Source organism: Girardinichthys multiradiatus, chromosome 4 (assembly GCF_021462225.1).
Source record: "Girardinichthys multiradiatus isolate DD_20200921_A chromosome 4, DD_fGirMul_XY1, whole genome shotgun sequence".
NCBI classification, from domain to species: domain Eukaryota; kingdom Metazoa; phylum Chordata; class Actinopteri; order Cyprinodontiformes; family Goodeidae; genus Girardinichthys; species Girardinichthys multiradiatus.
In genome coordinates this window covers 33,071,214-33,092,292 of record NC_061797.1, presented here as the reverse complement: position 1 = coordinate 33,092,292, position 21,079 = coordinate 33,071,214, and the positions used below count along the sequence as shown (strand labels likewise).

The following is a 21,079-nucleotide window of genomic DNA, read 5'->3' as shown; positions in this document are numbered from 1 at the left end:
AACATACCTGGATCAAATAATGGTTAATTACCAAGTACTCTTTGATTAAACTTCAAAAAGAGACAAAAGCAATGTTTTTCAAACTAAGTTCAGTATAAATCTGCTTTATTCATGATTCATTCTAGCTATATATTTGGATTGGGTGTATAGAATACATACACATTATCTCATACACACAGTCACACAATGACATGAGTGGATAAACATACAGAAAACAGAGGCACAGACTGTTGGATTTGAAGACAACCCAACAAATCCTACCGAAACATTGATCAAAACAAAAGAAAAACAAAACTTTGTTTTCTCAATAAATTCACCGCTTTCACACAAGATTGACACATATTACAGGATCAAAACAAGGATAAAAGGACAGAGAAAACCTCAACTGTAGATTTCTGTTCAAACATTATTGAAAAAAAATACACCATGAATGCAGCCACTGTCCAAATGTGAAAGACGCAAAAATAAATACGAATATAAAGCTGAATAAAAATGTGTAATGAAAAAAAAAAAAAAAAAAGAGGACTCAGAACATCTGAGTTGACGTTGTTCCTTAAGTGATGGTAACTTTCAGGAAACATTCCCCTTCAACACCAAGTATAGCACTGAAGAGCAAAGTGCAAACTGTCTACAGATCAGAGCTGGAGGCAAAATCACATGGGACTGGTAACAGTGTAATTAAAGCAAGACCTAGACCGCAGGTCTGAGCATCACAGTGGAACATTGTTGCATTTACAGTATGAGGAAAGTACATCCTTTCCCATAGTTACAACAGCCAGAAACCGTTTATTACTTTATCAGTCTGAATATATCGATCCAGTGGGCTCACAAAGCTTTAACCCCTGAAGGCCAACAAGATCAGTAAATACAGAGGCTGACCATTCAGGCTAGCAGCTATACAGCAACAACAGAACGATGTTTTTCATTTAAAAGTGGCTGCACTACAACTTTTTTTTTTTGACCAGCTGAAATGAAAAGAAAAATGTTTCACACTGCAGGACTGGTCAGCTGACAGAAAAAAATGCAAATACAAGAGACAAATAAATGCATTGTGGACTTTGAATGCCTTCACTGTCATTAAATTAAACTTCGCAGAATTCCAGCAGTAAATTTAAAACTTTATCATCCACCACCTAGACACCCTGAAAACGCTTCTCATTTTTACAATAAGCAAACCAATCCCACCGTAGCAAATATACAGTTTTTCAGTCATAAACAGCACTGACAAGGATAAAACACAATGCCGTGGCCAGACTTTAACATGTCATAACCCTAAATGCATTTAAATAAAGCTCCAACCTGACACTTTTAGTGACATTTAGTGTGTTCCTCCTAACAGCAGAGTGTAATGTTTTCCTCAGGCATATGCAGTGCTTATCGAATTTGTTCCTCAGTCAAAAGAAAGCTAACCTGCAGATTATTTGACCTAAACAAATCACCAGAAGATAAATCATATTAAAAACATATCAGTCAAGTTTTGTGATTTTGTTGAGTTGTGTATGGCATCCGCAGACATATAAAGGCGGAAGTATGTTTTCTTTGAAGTCCGAAATGTAGTGTGGGTTTTATGTTGTTGTGGACACTTATTGCACTTGACTCCCCAATTAAAGCAGAACAATGCCTGTGGGTCTGTAAACCGCTGCAACATCTTTGTAGTAATAAATCAGCTTAAATGTGAAATCCTTGACTCTCCAGCTGAGTGAATGGCAGCTCGCAGTCAGGTAGTTTACATAAATACAGAGCATAGATGTAACCTCATAGCACCGCCTCTTCTGGTCTTTGAAGCCTTTCGTTTCCCAAGCAGCTCATGCAAACTCCAGAAAACGTTACTTTTATGTAAAGTGTGAGGAAACGTGTGAGAGAAAGTCCAGAATCAGATGTTCCGTCAAGAGAAGCTCTTGATTCAGAAGGGAAAAGTGCTTTGGTGGTGTGTAGCCAACATCTCTTCCTTTTTCTTCCTGGTTAGTTTGCATTCAGCAGACTGAGACTGTATGGCTTCATGTAAGTGTGCTTGGGTGTGTTTGTAGTCCGAAGGAGCTATAATTAACTTGGCCGTCTCACTGTTTTCTAATTGGGCAAATTTTCTCTTTAGCTTTGACATTCAACATTCAGCAGGCTTATGTTGCATTTGTTTGCACATCTGTTTGTGTGTTACAGCTCTGGCTGAGAGAGCAATGGTAGCAGCTCACATCCGAAGCTGTGAAGTTTTGAGCAGGGTTTGTGGGGGCAGGGGATATCTGAGGATAGCTAGTGTGTATATGTGTTTACGGACGTTTCTCAGACCATTTAGACAGTGGGGTCAGCCCTCACACCTCTGGCTGTTACGCAGAAAGGAGCTGTGATGCGTTTGCGTATGTTTTCAGTTTTTCTAGGTGTGGCCCTCACATCTCCGGCTGCTCGGCTGAAACCGACTGGCTCCTGGGCTCAGGCGACTCGTAGCGCTGGTGGAAGTTTCTTTTCCTCAGCTTCTCTGGAGCTTTTCTCCACAAAACAATCTCCTAAACACAAAAGTAGACCAGAAAAGAGGCCAGAAAAAAAAATCTGAATCAGACTTCTTCTAAAGAATTTCAAAACATATTCAGCTAAAAGTCCATGAATACAAATTTGGGATTCAGACTACTGCTGCAGTGAGACATTTGGGCACACGTGTGCTGCCACTCTATTTGAAAAATAACAGATCTCACATTTAGACATGTTAATAGTTAAAGCCAATTGGTTGTAAGGAATTTGTACATCTGCTGTTGTAGATGTTTAATCATATTTATTTGGATATTTAAATAATAAACTCTGCTACCAGAGCATCTACTAATGGACACCTCAACTTTCACACATAAGTATTTTAATTTGCAATTTAATCATTTTAGTTTTCAAAGTGTATAGATAATTATAAAGCACTTTTCTGACACAAAAAGAGCATTTTGAATCACATCTTCTATAACAGCATGGCACTACCATATCTGGTACATGTAACGGCATCGTCTTGAAGCCTGTCACGCTCTATAGCTGTAAATAACAGACTCATATTTAAAGGAGATTTGCTGTTAATTTAAAGAAAGGAACAACAAAATCTGAAGGACAAGGGCACAAGCCAGTTTATAGAGTGGCTAGGATAGATGATAGGGAGTAAAGAGTCACACCACGAGGTCAACTGTATGTGTCATTTTTAAGCATGAGCCCAGCCCCCAGTACTGGGGGCAGAATAAAATTTTTGTTTTCTTCTACTTTCTTAACTGCAAGTTCCATTAATTAAACATAAACATATATGGTATCCAAAGAAATAGAATCTTGGCTAAAATCTGATATAAACCTATAAACCCTTTCTACAAACACCAAAAACATTTAAAACTAAAGGCAGTTGACTCAGAAAATAAACAAACTCCGCAAATTGACGTAACCACAAAGCTATCTCAGCAGAGAGCTCACAGATTCCAAAAAATACATTTTGTTGCAATCCACCCAGGTTTCATGGTGCGTAAAGACCAAATACGACTTGAGCGTCAAAAAGGCGTCCAACGCTTCAAATTAGACGCTTGTGTACTTTGAAGTCAGATGCACTAGAAACGCGTCAAAAGAGGAGGGAGCTACCCTTGGTTATTTCCCTTTGCCGGTCTCTTGTGTACAATGGCAGATGAAATCGAGAGAGCGGCTTGGTTTTATTTGCCGAATAATGACAGGACGGACACAAACCGCGACCATGATGCCCCTTTCCCACTGCCTCGTTTCCAGAGCTGCCACTCCGCTCCACTCAGGCGGGGGGTGGCTGGAGAAGCAGCGAGGAGAGACGCTGCTGTTTGGACTGGTGAAACTCCAGAGTTTGCCTGAGGAAGTTCCAATTTTATGAGGAAGTTCTGTCTCAGCCATGGCAATAATAAGGATACAAGCATTAAAGTGCAAAACTGCAAACTTTTGACCGCTGTAAAGTTAGTTTTAGGTTGGATATTCGTGCTCCGTAGACTTCCTCCCGTTTGATCCGAGGCAGACAGTCTGATTACAGGCAACTGCTCTTTGCCTGCTCCCTCCTCCTGCAGACGCAGGTTTGCGGTTAAAGGCCGTCAATAAATGTCAGACCCAAACACGCTTTGACATGGTCATGGTGGTATTGTTTTGTGCGTCTGAACAGCTGATTTTATGCGTGATCAGCTGTTTTAGGATGTTATTAAATACAGCACTCTGCCCGCATGTAACTCAGAAAGCTGATGTTTCCTTTTTCAGCCTTCAGGCATGGTTTATGATTTATAAATAGTAAAATGGTCTTTCCCTACCATGATAAAATATGTCGCTACGTCACAAAGTTGAGCTTCTCTGATTGGTTGACGTCCCACGTCAACCTCCAAAAGTTCAGATTTCCTAACTCTAGCGTCTGTCGCCTTGGACGCGCGAAACGCATCATAACGTGCAATGCCAGACACGTGAAACGCGCCGCAGGACCTCTTGACGTCCCGAGACTCATGTCCACCATTGACTTTGCATGAAAACCAGATGGCCCTGACGCTCAAATCCTTCAGTCTGAACCCACCATTACTCAACCAGCAGCAAAGGAAGACCAGAATTATCACTCCCATTTGAAAAACATAATTATTACATAATTATACTGTATCTAAACTATGTAAATTCTCAGAAAAAGTAAGTTAGATTTGCACACGTTATTTTGAGCTCAAAACCCCTTTGGGCTTAAGAGGTTAAAAAAACAATTATAAGATGAAACATCGGTTTTTTCCTCCATGTCTGAGAAAAATGGAGAGAAGATTTGACTCCAGTTGTGGTTTGAGTATTTTAACTTCCTTTCCATTCACCAAATGTGTAGCGTTAGCTTGAAATGACTTATTAGGGACAAATGACATGTGAAAAAACTATCAGTATAAAGGCCTAAAGAGGTTAAGTGGTGTGGCAGACTGTGCCAACATGCCTTAACACAGTTCAAAGGAAAATTCTGAAACATGCCCTTTATATCATCTATTGTACCACATTACAGTCCCATGCTAAAAACTAGAAATGGCAAACTAAAAATGCGTTGACACCAGGGTCAACAAATGGTCCCGTGCAGAGAAGTAATGTTACATCCTGATGTGATCTATATTAATAAATTAGGAAGTTTCTCAAAGACTGATGTACAATTGTAGATAATGTCTGAGGAGTGCTGTGTATGTGTGTGAATTACCTGTTGTTTAAAATATCTCCTGTCCTCCTCATCCACCAGCACTAGATTGAGAAAGTAGCGAACAGAGAACTTTTTATTAACGTCCCTCATGGTGGCCGTCAAATCGTATCCTGCAGGAAAGCATTTAATGTTTAGTGTCTTTGTTTCTTTTTTTTTTTTTTTTACATATCCTGTCAGGCGGAGTACCTTTCAGAATTGTTGTCTGAGCGAGAAGAAGCAGCCCAACAAATTTACTTTCACAAGTGGAATAATACAGCTAACTATAATGCTCCGCTTGATATACACTGCTCAAAACAATAAAGGGAACACTCAAATAACACATCCTAGATCTGAATGAATGAAATATTCTCATTGAATACTTTGTTCTGTACAAAGTTTAATGTGCTGACAACAAAATCACACAGAAATCATCAATGGAAATCAAATTTATAAACCAATGGAGGCCTGGATTTGGAGTCACACACAAAATTAAAGTGGAAAAACACACTACAGGCTGATCCAACTTTGATGTAATGTCTTTAAAACAAGTCAAAATGAGGCTCAGTATTGTGTGTGGCCTCCATGTGTCTGTATGACCTCCCTACAATGCCTGGGCATGCTCCTGATGAGACGGCAGATGGTCTCCTGAGGGATCTCCTCCCAGACCTGGATTAAAGCATCCGCCAACTCCTGGACAGTCTGTGCTGCAACGTGATGTTGGTGGATGGAGCGAGACATGATGTCCCAGATGTGCTCAATTGAATTCAGGTCTGGGGAACAGGCGGGCCGGTCCATATCTTCAATGTCTTCATCTTTCAGGAACTGCTGACACACTCCAGCCACATGAGGTCCAGCATTGTCCTGCATTAGGAGGAACCCAGGGCCAACTGCACCAGCATATGGTCTCACAAGGGGTCTGAGGATCTAATCTCGGTACCTAATGGCAGTCAGGCTACCTCTGGCGAGCACATGGAGGGCCATGTGGCCCTCTAAAGAAATGCCACCCCACACCATTACTGACCCACTGCCAAACCGGTTATGTTGAAGGATGTTGCAGGCAGCAGATCGCTCTCCATGGTGTCTCCAGACTCTGTCACGTCTGTCACATGTGCTCAGTATGAACCTGCTTTCATCTGTGAAGAGCACAAGGCGCCAGTGGCGAATTTGCCAATCCTGGTGTTCTCTGGCAAATGCCAAGCGTCCTGCACTGTGTTGGGCTGTGAGCACAACCCCCATTTGTGGATGTCGGGCCCTCATACCATCCTCATGGAGTCGGTTTCTAACCATTTGTGCAGACACATGCACATTTGTGGCCTGCTGGAGGTCATTTTGCAGGGCTCTGGTAGTGCTCCTCCTGTTCCTCCTTGCTCAAAGGTGGAGGTAGTGGTCCTGCTGCTGGGTTGTTGCCCTCCTACGGCCTCCTCCATGTCTCCTGGTGTACTGGCCTGTCTCCTGGTAGCGCCTCCAGGCTCTCGACACAACGCTGACAGACACAGCAAGCCTTCTTTCCACAGCTCGCATTGATGTGCCATCCTGGATGAGCTGCACTACCTGAGCCACTTGTGTGGGTTGTAGAGTCCGTCTCATGCTACCATGAGTGTGAAAGCACCACCAACATTCAAAAGTGACCAAAACATCAGCCAGAAAGCATAGGTACTGAGAAGTGGTCTGTGGTCCCCACCTGCAGAACCACTCCTTTATTGAGTGTGTCTTGCTAATCGCCAAACATTTCCCCCTGTTGTCTATTCTATTTGCACAACAACATGTGAAATTGATTGTCAATCAGTGTTGCTTCCTAAGTGGACAGTTTGATTTCAGAGAAGTTTGATTTACTTGGAGATATGTTGCTTAAGTGTTCCCTTCATTTTTTTGAGCAGTGTATATAAAAGAAACGTTTTTAGAAACTGCTTTGGGATTATTTCAATTGCAATGGACACGGAAACAAAATGAAAAAAAAAAACTTGCTAGAAAGAGAGAGAGGTGGGGCAGAAAGGAAAAATGGAGAGAGAAGAAGGAGAGAAGAGAATACAAGATAACACCCTAGATGACTGCTTCTGCACATGCAGAAACGCATATATAACAGCAGCAATGTGAAAAGTGCACGGCACTAATGAATGCAAGATGCATTTAGTGCCAACTGCAGCTCAATATAGAACATCTGTGTATCTGTAAACTTCTGAATCCAAACACCTGTGGGTGTGAATGAGATTGAGTATATAAGTTTTCTTGATAAAAAAATATGCAAGAGTGAGTGTGAAGAGCCATAGACGTGCCACCCTGAACCCCAGACAGACACCGAGGAGATCTGAGGCACAGACATCCAAAGGCCCCCCAAAGCATGGGAACTCCAGAAGGACCATCGACGGGACTACCGCAACCTCCCAGAGAAGAGCAGAGCAGAGACCCAGGGGAGCCACCCAGCAGCCACAGTCCAGAAGCCCCAAGGAGCTGCAGCAACGAGCCCACAGGCGCCGCTGGCAGCCATCTGCATCGAAGCAAATCCAGCCATGTACCCAGAGACCCAAGAACATCCAATACACCAGCAGGCAGAGGCACCAGCCCCACATTTGATGGAGGGCCTTAGCTAACACGGGAGAGGGAGCAGCCCAAGACCCAACCTGACAAAAACAGGCGGACACAGTCACAATCACACATTCCCACCCACATGCATACACAAAAACCCTCACACCCACAACGATGGACGTTGTACACTCACTTACACTCCTTATACATACTTTATACTCCCAGGTCCAGGTACCGATACCCCAGAGGGGGAACCAGGACTCAGGAGGTGGTCTTCTTCCTTCTGGGGTGGAGACAGGGAGACCGCTCCGGAGCTGTCCGGGGATAGGGAGGGAAGGACTGGGAAGCAAATGCCTTCCCCGGGAGCCAGCACCCCGGCTGCCCTCAACAGGCATCACTGCTCGCTGAGTTCCAACAAAAGAGGGAGGCACCGGCACCAAGGGTAGGGACAGGTGCCCAAGGGAAATTACACCAGCCCAGCAAACCGAAGGGTGACACAGAAAGGCCACAGCCAGCACCGCAAATATACAGCACCCCTTCGAGAAGCAGAACCACCAACATCCAGGCCAGCCAAGCAAAAACGATAGAGCCAAGCCAATCAAAAGCTCCCCCCCACCACAGCAACAGCAACAGAGACACCAGACATCTGTCCATATGTCCGTAAGGACATGGTGAAAACCACAAACCCCTAACATGTACCACCTACCAGGAACCACCTTGAAGTAGCACCACGGGAAATCCCACACCGAAGCCCACAAAAGGCAGAGATCCCACAGAGCCAAAACCAAAACCCGCCGAGAAGCCAAGACCAGTCCACCCCGAGAACAACTCCGGCCAGCCCACCCGCCCTAACCTAACCATGCAGACCCCTCTGATCCCTCCTCCAGGCAGAACACATAAGACATTAGACACCCAGGTTGACTTCTCCCCCTCCCAGAGACTGTACGCCCTGCCAGAAGAAAGTTTAGGAGGCCCCTAAGCACACCAATGCACCAAGGCCCCCAGCCCAGGGCTGAGCACTGGCGCATGCACCGGCCCAAAACCCAGGCGATACGCCCCAGGAACCCCGGGCCCAGCCTAGACCCACATACAAGGGTTGAACAATAAAACTGAAACACCTGGTTTTAGACCACAATAATTTATTAGTATGGTGTAGGGCCTCCTTTTGCGGCCAATACAGCGTCAATTTGTCTTGGGAATGACATATACAAGTCCTGCACAGTGGTCAGAGGGATTTTAAGCCATTCTTCTTGCAGGATAGTAGCCAGGTCACTACATGATACTGGTGGAGGAAAACGTTTCCTGACTCGCTCCTCCAAAACACCCCAAAGTGGCTCAATAATATTTAGATCTGGTGACTGTGCAGGCCATGGGAGATGTTCAACTTCACTTTCATGTTCATCAAACCAATCTTTCACCAGTCTTGCTGTGTGTATTGGTGCATTGTCATCCTGATCCATGGCACCGCCTTCAGGATACAATGTTTGAACCATTGGATGCACATGGTCCTCAAGAATGGTTCGGTAGTCCTTGGCAGTGACACGCCCATCTAGCACAAGTATTGGGCCAAGGGAATGCCATGATATGGTAGCCCAAACCATCACTGATCCACCCCCATGCTTCACTCTGGGCATGCAACAGTCTGGGTGGTACACTTCTTTGGGGCTTCTCCACACCGTAACTCTCTCAGATGTGGGGAAAACAGTAAAGGTGGACTCATCAGAGAACAATACATGTTTCACATTGTCCACAGCCCAAGATTTGCGCTCCTTGCACCATTCAAACCGATGTTTGGCATTGGCATGAGTGACCAAAGGTTTGGCTAGAGCAGCCCGGCCGTGTATATTGACCCTGTGGAGCTCCCGACGGACAGTTCTGGTGGAAAAGGAGAGTTCTGGTGCACATTTAATTCTGCTGTGATTTGGGCAGCCATGATTTTATGTTTTTTGGATACAATCCAGGTTAGCACCCGAACATCCCTTTCAGACAGCTTCCTCTTGCGTCCACAGTTAATCCTGTTGGATGTGGTTCATCCTCCTTGGTGGTATGCTGACATTACCCTGGATACCGTGGCTCTTGATACATCACAAAGACTTGCTGTCTTGGTCACAGATGTACCAGCAAGATGTGCACCAACAATTTGTCCTCTTTTGAAGTCTGGTATGTCACCCATAATATTGTGTGCATTTCAATATTTTGAGAAAAACTGTGCTCTTACCCTGCTAATTGAACCTTCACACTCTGCTCTTACTGGTGCAATGTGCAATTAATGAAGACTGGCTACCAGGCTGGTCCAATTTAGACATGAAACCTCCCACACTAAAATGACAGGTGTTTCAGTTTCATTGTCCAACCCCCTTATGTCCGCCAACACAGGACACCCAAAAGCATTGCATGCAGCCACCAGATGTTACCCCCCAAGAGCCACCAAAGCCCCACCCCGGTAAGTCAAGTTTATTGCTTTTCAGCAACAATGCACTCAAGGCGCTGTACATAAGGAAATACATTACAATGATACATGCGCCAGAGCCCCCAGCAACCCTAACCCAGGGACACCACCATATCAGCAACAACACCCCACAAGACGAAGCAAAAGGTCCTCCACCCCCACTAGGTGATGGAGCCGACCAAAGGATCCCAGAGAGATTGATCTGATGTGGAGGCAGAGGATGTCTCCAGACTGATGTAATCCAGCAGAAGACCTCTATACTGGTTAATACTAAGAACATTTTTATTTTTCCAATTCATATGGATAGTTTCTTAGCAATACATAAGTCAGTGAAAACCATGTGAACTAAATTTGTCTCCATGGTGACACCATCTAATGGTGCGTTCAGACCGACCACAATTCCAGCGAATTTTTAGGCTCATTCGTGTGCTGTCGCTGGCCTGACATTTCACCAGCAATTCGGGTGGCAAATGGGCGACAAGGCTCCACTTGCTTCACCGCGTCATCAAATAGGAGAAGCTTCTATCTGCTGCTTGCCGGTTTCAACTCAACATGGCAGATCAGGATTTTACAGAGCGAGTCACAGCACTTTATGCATGGAAACCCGATCAACGCCACCGGCGTTGACATCTCTGGGTTCACCAGATTTTCCAAATATGGAACCAGTCTGGAGAGTACCACTACCTACTCCAGGAGCAGCGTCTCGCTTTCAGCTGTACTTCCGCCTATCCGGGACCCAGTTTGAGAACCTGCTGTCCCGCGATGGGTGACGAATCAGCCTCTGGGACACCAAATACAGGCACTGTATCCCCGCTGCAGAACGCCTGTCCATCTGTCTTCTGTGAGTAAAACAATCTCAGCTCAATAGAAAGTTGTGTGTGAAGGCCACATGTGTGCTTCCCAACTTCATGCGTGCCTTATTGAACAGTCCTTTTCAGGACTAAATTTCAACTGCTTTTTTCAAAGCCACCCACAAACCTCTTCAGAGCAAACCTTCATTCATCCTCTGTACATGAATGTTTCTGTCTTTTTTATATATGTGTGTATGTATTTTTTGTGGATGGTATGTATTGTTTTCCCTTATTTCTTTGCAGGGACTGCATTGACTGATTCGCAACGCGAATTGACAGAAAAGTTCAGATTTTTCAACTCCACTGAAATTCGCTTCGCGTCCATCATGGATTTGCTTCGCTCTATTCGCCCTTATCACGGCGTTCGCATCACGTCCGTCCTTGGCATCGCTTCTCTCCTGAACGTTCCTTTACATAAAGTAAACATGTAAATCACTTGCTCCTGTTGCGTCATTCGCTGTCAGTCTAAATGCACCATAAGTTGCCCAACAAGCAAACTGAGGGGGAAAGTGAAATATTACATCTCAGACACTTTGATAAGTCTTTACATATCTGGCACCAGAACCTCTGAACAGGTCTACATAACCATAGTGCGTGGATGTAAATGTCAGGTATATTGCCTATACACGGTAAGCAAGTACTAGACGGTGCAAGTCCCAGCCTGACCATCTATTGACCTGTATAGTGTACTCTAGGAGGAATTTTATATTGTATTGCAAGCTGGGTTACAAGTGATTTTAAAGTTCTTAAACATATCTGAGACCAGAATGTTTGGTCAAAGTTGACTGATAAATCCACCTCCCATTTCATAATGGGCAGGGATATTGATTCAGGAACTCTAATACGCTTGAAGGCGTTTATAATCCTATGTTATTGAGTCTAAATTTATTTATTATTTTATAATAAATTTAATTTGTTGATATTCTAAAAATGTAATCTTGTCCATCCTACTGACATCCCAGGGTTCATATAGGGACTGTGTTTAAACCATTTTGAGATGTATTGTAGCCTATTGGCTAAAAGGTAATGGTGAAGGTAACGTAGATCTAACCTCATTTCCAAAGACATTTAGTGATGGAGGAGTCCAGAGATCTAAACCAGTCAGATGATGAAATTGATTTTTGGCAAGACCATCATTTGTATTGAAGCAACCCTGCCTATGAGTGATACGAGTAGAGATTTCCATCTAGCAACATCATCTTCCACTTTTTTAAAAGCGGGTTGTGGTTTAGTATCGTTAAATTTGCCAATCTAGGAGAAACATTAATACCCAAATATGTAATATTCCCTGACTGCAGTTGTATATCAAGTAATTTGTAGAAAGAATAATTAATTGGAAGAACTGTAGATTTAAACCAATTTATAGAATAATCTGAAACTCTTGAGAAAGATTTTATCAATCCAATTACCTGAGAGAGAGAGGTTTGTGAATGCTGGAGAAAAAGTAATACATCATCCACATAAAGAATGATTTTATATTCAATGTTCATGCAATTTATGGCTTTAATATCTTTAATGTGCCTGATTGCTGCTGCTAGTGGTTAAATAAAAATAGCAAATAATATGGGGGGCAGGGGGGCATTAATGTTTAACACTATCATACCAGACATCCTCCACCAGAAGCTCACACAGCTCAACGTCCCAGCCTCCACCTATCAGTGGATCAACAGCTTCCTGACGGACCGACAGCAGCAGGTGAGACTGGGGAACATCTTCTCCAGATCCAGATCAATAAGTACTGGTGCCCCCCAGGGGTGTGTTCTATCCCCACTCCTCTTCTCTCTGTACACAAATGACTGCACCTCATCAGACTCGTCTGTGAAACTCCTTAAGTTTGCAGACGACACCACTGTCATTGGACTGATCCAGGACGGTGATGAGTCTGCATACAGACAGTAGGTGGATCGGCTGGTACACTGGTGCGGTCAGAACTACCTTGAACTGAACCCACTCAAGACTGTGGAAATGGTGGTGGACTTTCGGAGACCACCACCCCCATACACCCCCCTCACCATCCTCAACAACACTGTATCGGCCGTGGACCACTTCAGGTTCTTAGGAACCACCATCTCTGAGGACCTGAGATGGTCTTCACACATAGACACTGTTCGAAAGAAGGCCCAGCAGAGACTTTACTTCCTGAGGCAACTCAAGAAGTTCAACCTTCCACAGGAGCTGTTGGTCATCTTCTACACTGCCATCATTCAGTCTGTCCTGTCTTCATCCATCTCAGTGTGGTTTGGCTCATCCACAAAACAGGACAGGTCCAGACTGCAACGCATAATCAGGACTGCAGAGAGAATAATCAGAGCTGACCTTCCCTCCATCCAGGACTTATACAGGTCTAGGGTCAGGAAAAGAGCTGCCAAAATCTCTGCAGACCCCACACACCCTGCACATAAACTGTTTAGAGTTTTACCTTCAGGCCGCCGCTACAGAGCACTGTTCACTAAAACCAGCCGCCACAGAGACAGTTTTTTCCCCAGGCTGTTTCTCTGATGAACATTCAATAGAGTACAAAACAACAGCATACAGATGTTGCAAATGCACCTTTTCTATTAGATATGTGTATATTGTACATTGTAAATTGTAAATTTGTATATTCTGTAATGCAAAAACAGAACAAAAGAGCAAAGTGTACCAGAGTCAAATTCCTTGTTTGTTTGCACAAACTTGGCAATAAAGCTGATTCTGATTTCAAAGAAACAACATAGGGGTGGTGACTTATAGATGCACCAATGCAGATCCCCGAATTCTTTGGAAGAAACAAGGATTTACCTGCCAGGAAAAGTCTGATTGGAATTGATTCTCCTTTAACAGGAGCACCATCCATGATCTCGTACTTTGCAACCGTTTCCGTCTCTGTGGTAGTGCTAGGACCTGAAAGGGGCAAACACTAATTAACTAAGCAGAATAATATATTTGAGATTTTTATTTCTCAAAAGAAGCAAGTCAACCACAGACATAAAAAACTCAAACATGACAAACCACAAGTCTTTGTTAACTAATTTCTTGTGATTTAATCTAGTTTATTTTGTGTTTTACATGCAGCTGCTCTAGATTCATACCTATACCCGTCATCTCCTTCTTGATGAGCTGCAGCTCCATGTGTTGGATCTTGATCCTGACCAGGAGGAAGTAAATCTTCCCAACTATCACATCCTTCAGGTGGTATCTGGCAGACACAACCAAGAAACGTCCTCAAACTAATTGAAAAATAAAGACATTTTATTAGAAAGTTGAACCAATAGTCATCTTACTTGGATTTATTGTATTCAAACTCGATGTGAAGACAGTCCTCAATGCCAACCTCCATCTTAATGGAGTTGTTTACATCTGGATAAGTGGCCAGCTGATGAACAATTAACTCATATTCCTTCACTAAATCAGACAGGCGGCGAACTATTGTCACCCGGAGGAAATATCTGTGAGAAAAACACAACATAGGGTTAAACATGGTCCTAAATCTCTAAAAAACAAGATGACTCTGTAGCCAGAAACAGATATTCAGGTGACATCCTTTTTAACAAAATTATATCCAGGGATTAAGGTCTTCTTTAATAATTTGATCCTCTGGTCACTAGTTATTACATTTTTTGTCCATGTAAACAATTTCATGATGTTTGTTTACAATAGATACCTACATTTTTGTATTAGGGCTTTATAATTAGGATTATAGCATTAAAATGTTATCACATTTTGTAGTATTTGTTGCAATAATAAGGAAATTATAAAAAATATTTATTCTTCACACTCTTTTGGGTAACACCTATAAGCAGAACACCAGGAACACTGCTCTACAAGTAAATCTTACAGTATCAAATAGGCTACTTTAGCACGCCAGCTACATTTAAAAACACAATAACTGCAACAAATCATATTTTCGCAAATAGTTTTGCTTTTATCGAATAAAAAAATTATACAGGAAGTTTTTGGGGGTTTGTAAACACCACCAATAATATTTACTTTTAAGATAAATCACAATTCTTACCACAACCATTTTTCCCTCAATAATAAAAACAATACAATATCTGCTGGTTGCATGGATAATTATGCAAATTATCTCTGCTTTATTCTCAACAATGTTACTCAGTCCCAGTAACTATTTCCCCCATCGCTCCTAAAAGTGTTGTGTTTGAATATGCTCCGTCTGCCACATGGAAAAAACACATATTGCTATACGTTCAGCAGAACAGATCCCAGTTAATTACCTTTGAGTAATTAAAACACCCCCCCCCACCACCACACACCACTACAGAGCAATGCTGCAAGATGAACTTAAGAAATAAACCCCTAGAACCTCTCTGCTACCAGCAGGCTGAGCCTGGGTAGTTTTTACATTTGTGCAATATAAAACATGCACTGCAATAAAAATATCAAATTCAGTCCAGCTGTTACTGGTGTACCTTAGTCTGACGTTTGCTCCAGTGTACGACTCATAAGGCTTTTCCACCTGCATGAATTCAAAGTCGTAGCTTCTGTTCTGGGTTAGCTCTCCAGGCAATGCCAGCTCTTTCACCAAGTCCACAAACTCATGGGTATTGCTCTTATCAGAGAACAGCTCTAAAACAAAGGAGAAAAAATTAATGGTGCATTCACATGATATGGGACAGTGTGCTTTCACTATATTATTAGAGAAACACTTCTTTGCAGCCACATGCACAAAACATGGCTTTTTTTAGAGGTCATCTGAAAGTTTGATATGCATATTTAAAACTTAAATCAAGTAAGTAAGTGGTGTATTAGTTTAAGAACTATTTAGTATATATAACAACTTTTAAAGTAGATTTATAACACTTTTTCATCCTTTCAGTCCAATCTTCCACTACTACTCTTCTACAGCAGGAGGAAGGTTCAACAGGACTGCACATGATGACCACATGCCTTCATAAACCTTTTGTCCACATGACATGTGGACAAAACCACAGCATGCTGCTACAACACAGAAATACATTTCTAGTGAGGAACGCACGTCAAGAATTAAGTCTCCATAAACCTTATAACTCATCCAGAGCTGTAAATCAGAGACAACACGGTGTTATTTATGAATCAGTTCCAACAGGCTCACCTATCTGTCCAACAAACTCGATGCGGATCCCCTGATGCTCCAGTCGTTTCCCTCCCTGCTTCACGTTTAGATTCACCTGCAGAGGGAAAATTCAACACATTCATTGTTAGGCCCTATATTCCCAGTCCAGAAGTGGACACACCTAAATGGGTTATTGAGAATGATTTAAAGTTTCTTTAGTATGCATCCTTTTTTTTTTATTGTGCACTGATTGCATTAACAAACTTTAATTACAAATCAAAGACTTTAAACAGACTTAAATAGAGCAGAATAGTTAAATGCTGATTAAATTTAACCACGGCCGTTGTGATTTGGGTCTTGATATGCATCTAGTCGTTTTTCAGCAATGCAAACCATCCAATGCCACATATCCATGGACATAACTTCAGTCTATCTAAGATTGGCCCATCCTTGTCTTTATTTAGCAAACAAAAATGGGTTAAAAATTTGCCTTTTTTTAGCCAATAGGTTCTATCAAAAAATCCTAAATAAGACTGCTGAAAGTCAGGCTTGGTTAATCCACTTGCAAGGTGCCCTCAGAAGACATTTGTTGTGAATCTGCACTATATAAACTGAATTAAAATGAGCAAGCCCAAATACCTTTGACCCACATTTAAACATCAATACATGTCGTTATGTAGGTGCCTTTCACCTTGCAAAATATTTTTTGCTCACTATGCATCAATCCGTATTTACCAGGGTGGCTTTTAATATTTGGCAACCAAGTATTCAACGTACCTTTCCATGTTGTTCTCACAATGTAGTCCAAGGAAACCTGGTTGTATGACTGCTTTAAATAATTTCTAATAACAGGTAAAGTTATTTTGGTTTCATCAGGATTCATAATCAGACATGTTTTAGGAGTCAATGGCTTCAAACAGGGATCAGACCCACTGATTTGAGCATCTTTATGATCAATTAATCTTTGTAATTGCTGAAAACACTTAACTCGGACAACAACAAACTCATTCACCAAGGTTAAGGTAATGGTTTTTTTTATAGGTATGAAATTATTATATATAAATACAAATTGGGATACTGATTCATAACGTGGTGAATTTTGCTCACGGGAACCATGGTTACCTTTCCAGACACTGACTCTCCATCATAGAAAAGGTAGTGTTTCTCCACTTTTCCATCTTCCGTCTTCAGCTCAGCTGTTTTTCTGTTCTCTGCATCATTCAGCACCACATCTATCTCACATACTGGCCCAAATAATCCTCCCAGGAAACTCTTGAAACAGAAAACATACCTTATGTTAGTCACACAAAGAAAGGTCCACAGCATAGACCATATGACATGTGCAGCAGATATTATGTTAACATCAAAATGAAGGGGGATCAATTATGCAAGATGCAGGAGAGCTTGTTTACACACTATATTGCTGTGGAATGTGGGAATAATAAGTTACTGTCTCTTGCCTTTCTCACTGGTGTGTTTGCTTTAAAGTCAGGGTGAGCCTGAACCTATCAAATCCTTAATACTTGAAAGCTAGACTTAAGCACAGTGGCAATCTCTGATATTGTCATAATAACCACAATCCCCACCAGCTGCATTAACACAAGCTGCACCATGCAGAAGCTAAATTTCTGGAAGAGTGAGTTCAGTCATCAGGATGTAAGGAGAAATATCAACTCTGCCAGCTGAACAGGAGGAATCAATAATGTGAACACAGTAACTTTGCTATGCAGTCACTGACAAACAATTTACAACACAAGCAAATTTTCTAAAGATCGAAATGGAGGACAATTATTGATTTATTGATGGGAATTTAAAGAGCTACTGCAGGTATTCAGAGTGCATGTGACAGTTCGACTTCACATTCCAGAGAGCTAACCAGAGCACCATTAACCAAAACTCAGTTACTGAATCTGCACAGAAATTATACACATATTAATAAAGCTACTGGACATAAATGGTTGGCAGCACTGTTTAAAGAGCAGCTGAGTACCTACGAAAGCTCAAATCTGTGAGGAAAACGGCTTAATGCTGATGCTAATTAGCCCAATCCTGAAAACCTATCCCTGTCAGATTTAAATTTCTGATGTCAAGTGCACTTCTGTGTCACCTGTGGTCTCAATGTGTTTTATATTTTTAATTAAAAACAACAATCTCCTATGTGTTGTCCCATAACTCACGTCTGGTCTTATACTCACCATCTCGCCGTCTCGCCAGTTGAAGCTAACAGCTAGCCTTCCTCCGTTTAGCCTGACGGTCTGCGATGAGGGGGCGGGGCGTAGAAGCAGGCGTTCCGTCACGTGACGCGGGTCATGTGAGTATGGGCGGGGTCAGAGAAAGACAAAACTAACATTCTGGCAAAAAGAAAATGTTAACAGAAAATGAAATGAATTTAAACTGAATTATATGGAGGTAAATTTGTCTCAATATTATTCAATCAAACAAAAAATAATCTCAATCAAAAAATATTAAGTTGTGATCAAAACTTTCAGAGATGTAACAATAAATTTTTTTTTAATGGAATATTTTATTTTGGGGAGAAAAAAAAAATTGTTACAAATGGATTATGATTTTTTTCTCACCCAAACAGGATGAAAATTATACACACAGGCTCTAATGTATGCATTGAACTATTAGTAACACTCTGTTTGACGCCTTCAGAAAGCTCCGTTGTGCACATCTGACCACTCTTTTTTTTTTTTTCAGATTTTTTGGAGGTCATTTGCAGTTGTTGGTTTACTGGGTACCGACCAGATCCGTACATTTCCGAGGTTTAGGTCAGGACCATTCCAGTCGCTTACTTTTATTTATTCCGAAAAATAGTTTGTTGTGTGTTTGGGATCATTGTCCTATTGGAACACACAACTACAAGGGTTGGACAATGAAACTGAAACACCTGGTTTTAGACCACAATAATTTATTAGTATGGTGTAAGGCCTCATTTTGCGGTCAATACAGCTTCAATTCGTCTTGGGAATGACATATACAAGTCCTGCACAGTGGTCAGAGGGATTTTAAGCCATTCTTCTTGCAGGATAGTAGCCAGGTCACTACGTGATACTGGTGGAGGAAAACATTTCCTGACTCGCTCCTCCAAAACACCCCAAAGTGGCTCAATAATATTTAGATCTGGTGACTGTGCAGGCCATGGGAGATGTTCAACTTCACTTTCATGTTCATCAAACCAATCTTTCACCAGTCTTGCTGTGTGTATTGTTGCATTGTCATCCTGATACACGGCACCGCCTTCAGGATACATTGTTTGAACCATTGGATGCACATGGTCCTCAAGAATGGTTCGGTAGTCCTTGGCAGTGACACGCCCATCTAGCACAAGTATTGGGCCAAGGGAATGCCATGATATGGCAGCCCACACCATCACCGATCCACCCCCATGCTTCACTCTGGGCATGCAACAGTCTGGGTGGTACGCTTCTTTGGGGCTTCTCCACACCGTAACTTTCCCGGATGTGGGGAAAACAGTAAAGGTGGACTCATCAGAGAACAATATATGTTTCACATTGTCTACAGCCCAAGATTTGCGCTCCTTGCACCAACCTTGCCAACCTTGAAACCGACGTTTGGCATTGGCATGAGTGACCAAAGGTTTGGCTATAGCAGCCCGGCCGTGTATATTGACCCTGTGGAGCTCCCAACGGACAGTTCTGGTGGAAACAGGAGAGTTGAGGTGCACATTTAATTCTGCTGTGATTTGGGCAGCCGTGGTTTTATGTTTTGTGTATACAATCCAGGTTAGCACCCGAACATCCCTTTCAGACAGCTTCCTCTTGCATCCACAGTTAATCCTGTTGGATGTGATTCGTCCTTCTTGGTGGTATGCTGACATTACCCTGGATACCGTGGCTCTTGATATATCACAAAGACTTGCTGTCTTGGTCACAGATGTACCAGCAAGACGTGCACCAACAATTTGTCCTCTTTTGAAGTCTGGTATGTCACCCATAATGTTGTGTGCATTTCAATATTTTGAGCAAAACTGTGCTCTTACCCTGCTAATTGAACCTTCACACTCTGCTCTTACTGGTGCAATGTGCAATCAATGAAGACTGGCTACCAGGCTGGTCCCATTTAGCCATGAAACCTCCCACATTAAAATGACAGGTGTTTCAGTTTCATTGTCCAACCCCTGTATGTCTAAACTTCAGTCATCTATTTGTTAATTTGAGGTAAAGTTAAAGATTTTGTAAGTAATCCTCTTTCTGTATTGTTCCAGCCACGTTGTGCCATGCACCAGTACCACAGGAAAAACTAGGTATTACACTAACACCACCATGCTGTGTTGAAATTCTCACCTTGACTCCTCCAAACCTACTCATTATCATTGAGGCTAAAATGCTCAATCTTTGGCTCATCTGACAATAGAACCTTCCCCAGAAGACATCTGGCTTGGTTATGTGGGAAGCCTCGCTTTTCAATTGGGCAAGAAGGTGTTAAATTTGGATCCGTGCTTCTTTCTTCAACTTCCTCTCAGATCTACTGCTAGATCTTTCAGATTTCAGTCCATGGTAATACTAAATTCACTTTGGTGCTGACAGTGACACTGGTGTTTTCCACCAAATGATACAAACCAGTCACATCCTGTCAACTAAGATCTGAACCAATCTGGCAGATTACCAGAAGTCTCCTCCCACTTTTTCAGTCCATCAATCAATATGCTCTGACCAGGTGTGTCAAACCAAATTTAAAAGCACAGAAGAAACTGCAGAACCATCATAATTTAAACACCCTTGTTATAATAAAAGACGTTAAACCCTTATAAAATAATTTTATTAAATCCCTTCTTGATGGACATATTTCAAATGCACATTAAGCAATGTGAAATAAGCAGTGTGAAACATGTTGTAACAATAAACATATTATGGCTGAAATGCAGGTATATTCATTGTACAAATTTCAAACTCACATTAGTTACGGCATCGTAAACCCATTTAATTTTTTTGGTGGGGTTTGTGTCCATAAGGTTTGCTCACACAGAACAATTTGGAATGCACTCCTGATAAGGGTGAACAAAATGATAGAAATAAGTTTTCTCTGTGGCCCGTTAATGATTCCAAAGATGGCAGGAGTGGCCT

General features: G+C 42.2%; 1 protein-coding gene across 1 annotated transcript; it reads right to left on the bottom strand.

The window, feature by feature from the left end:
- Positions 1-88: 88 nt before the first annotated feature.
- Positions 89-18,340, bottom strand: vps26a (VPS26, retromer complex component A). Its single transcript, XM_047362628.1, has 9 exons — positions 18,185-18,340; positions 17,112-17,261; positions 16,029-16,104; positions 15,367-15,523; positions 14,221-14,385; positions 14,029-14,135; positions 13,739-13,840; positions 5,159-5,268; positions 89-2,498 (listed from the first exon to the last, which is right to left on the bottom strand). The coding sequence occupies exons 1-9, from the start codon at positions 18,185-18,187 to the stop codon at positions 2,382-2,384; spliced, it is 987 nt and encodes a 328-aa protein (XP_047218584.1). The 5' UTR covers positions 18,188-18,340; the 3' UTR covers positions 89-2,381.
- Between the last annotated feature and the right edge of the window lie 2,739 nt (positions 18,341-21,079).

Bases quoted from the DNA above. Each gene is read 5' to 3' on its own strand.
- vps26a (XM_047362628.1), bottom strand. The intron at 14,386-15,366 runs GTACACCAGTAA...TTTTTCTCACAG, and splicing joins GGAGCAAACGTCAGACTAAG to ATATTTCCTCCGGGTGACAA. The intron at 2,499-5,158 runs GTAATTCACACA...TTTTGTGTTTAG, and splicing joins GGAGATATTTTAAACAACAG to GAGATTGTTTTGTGGAGAAA.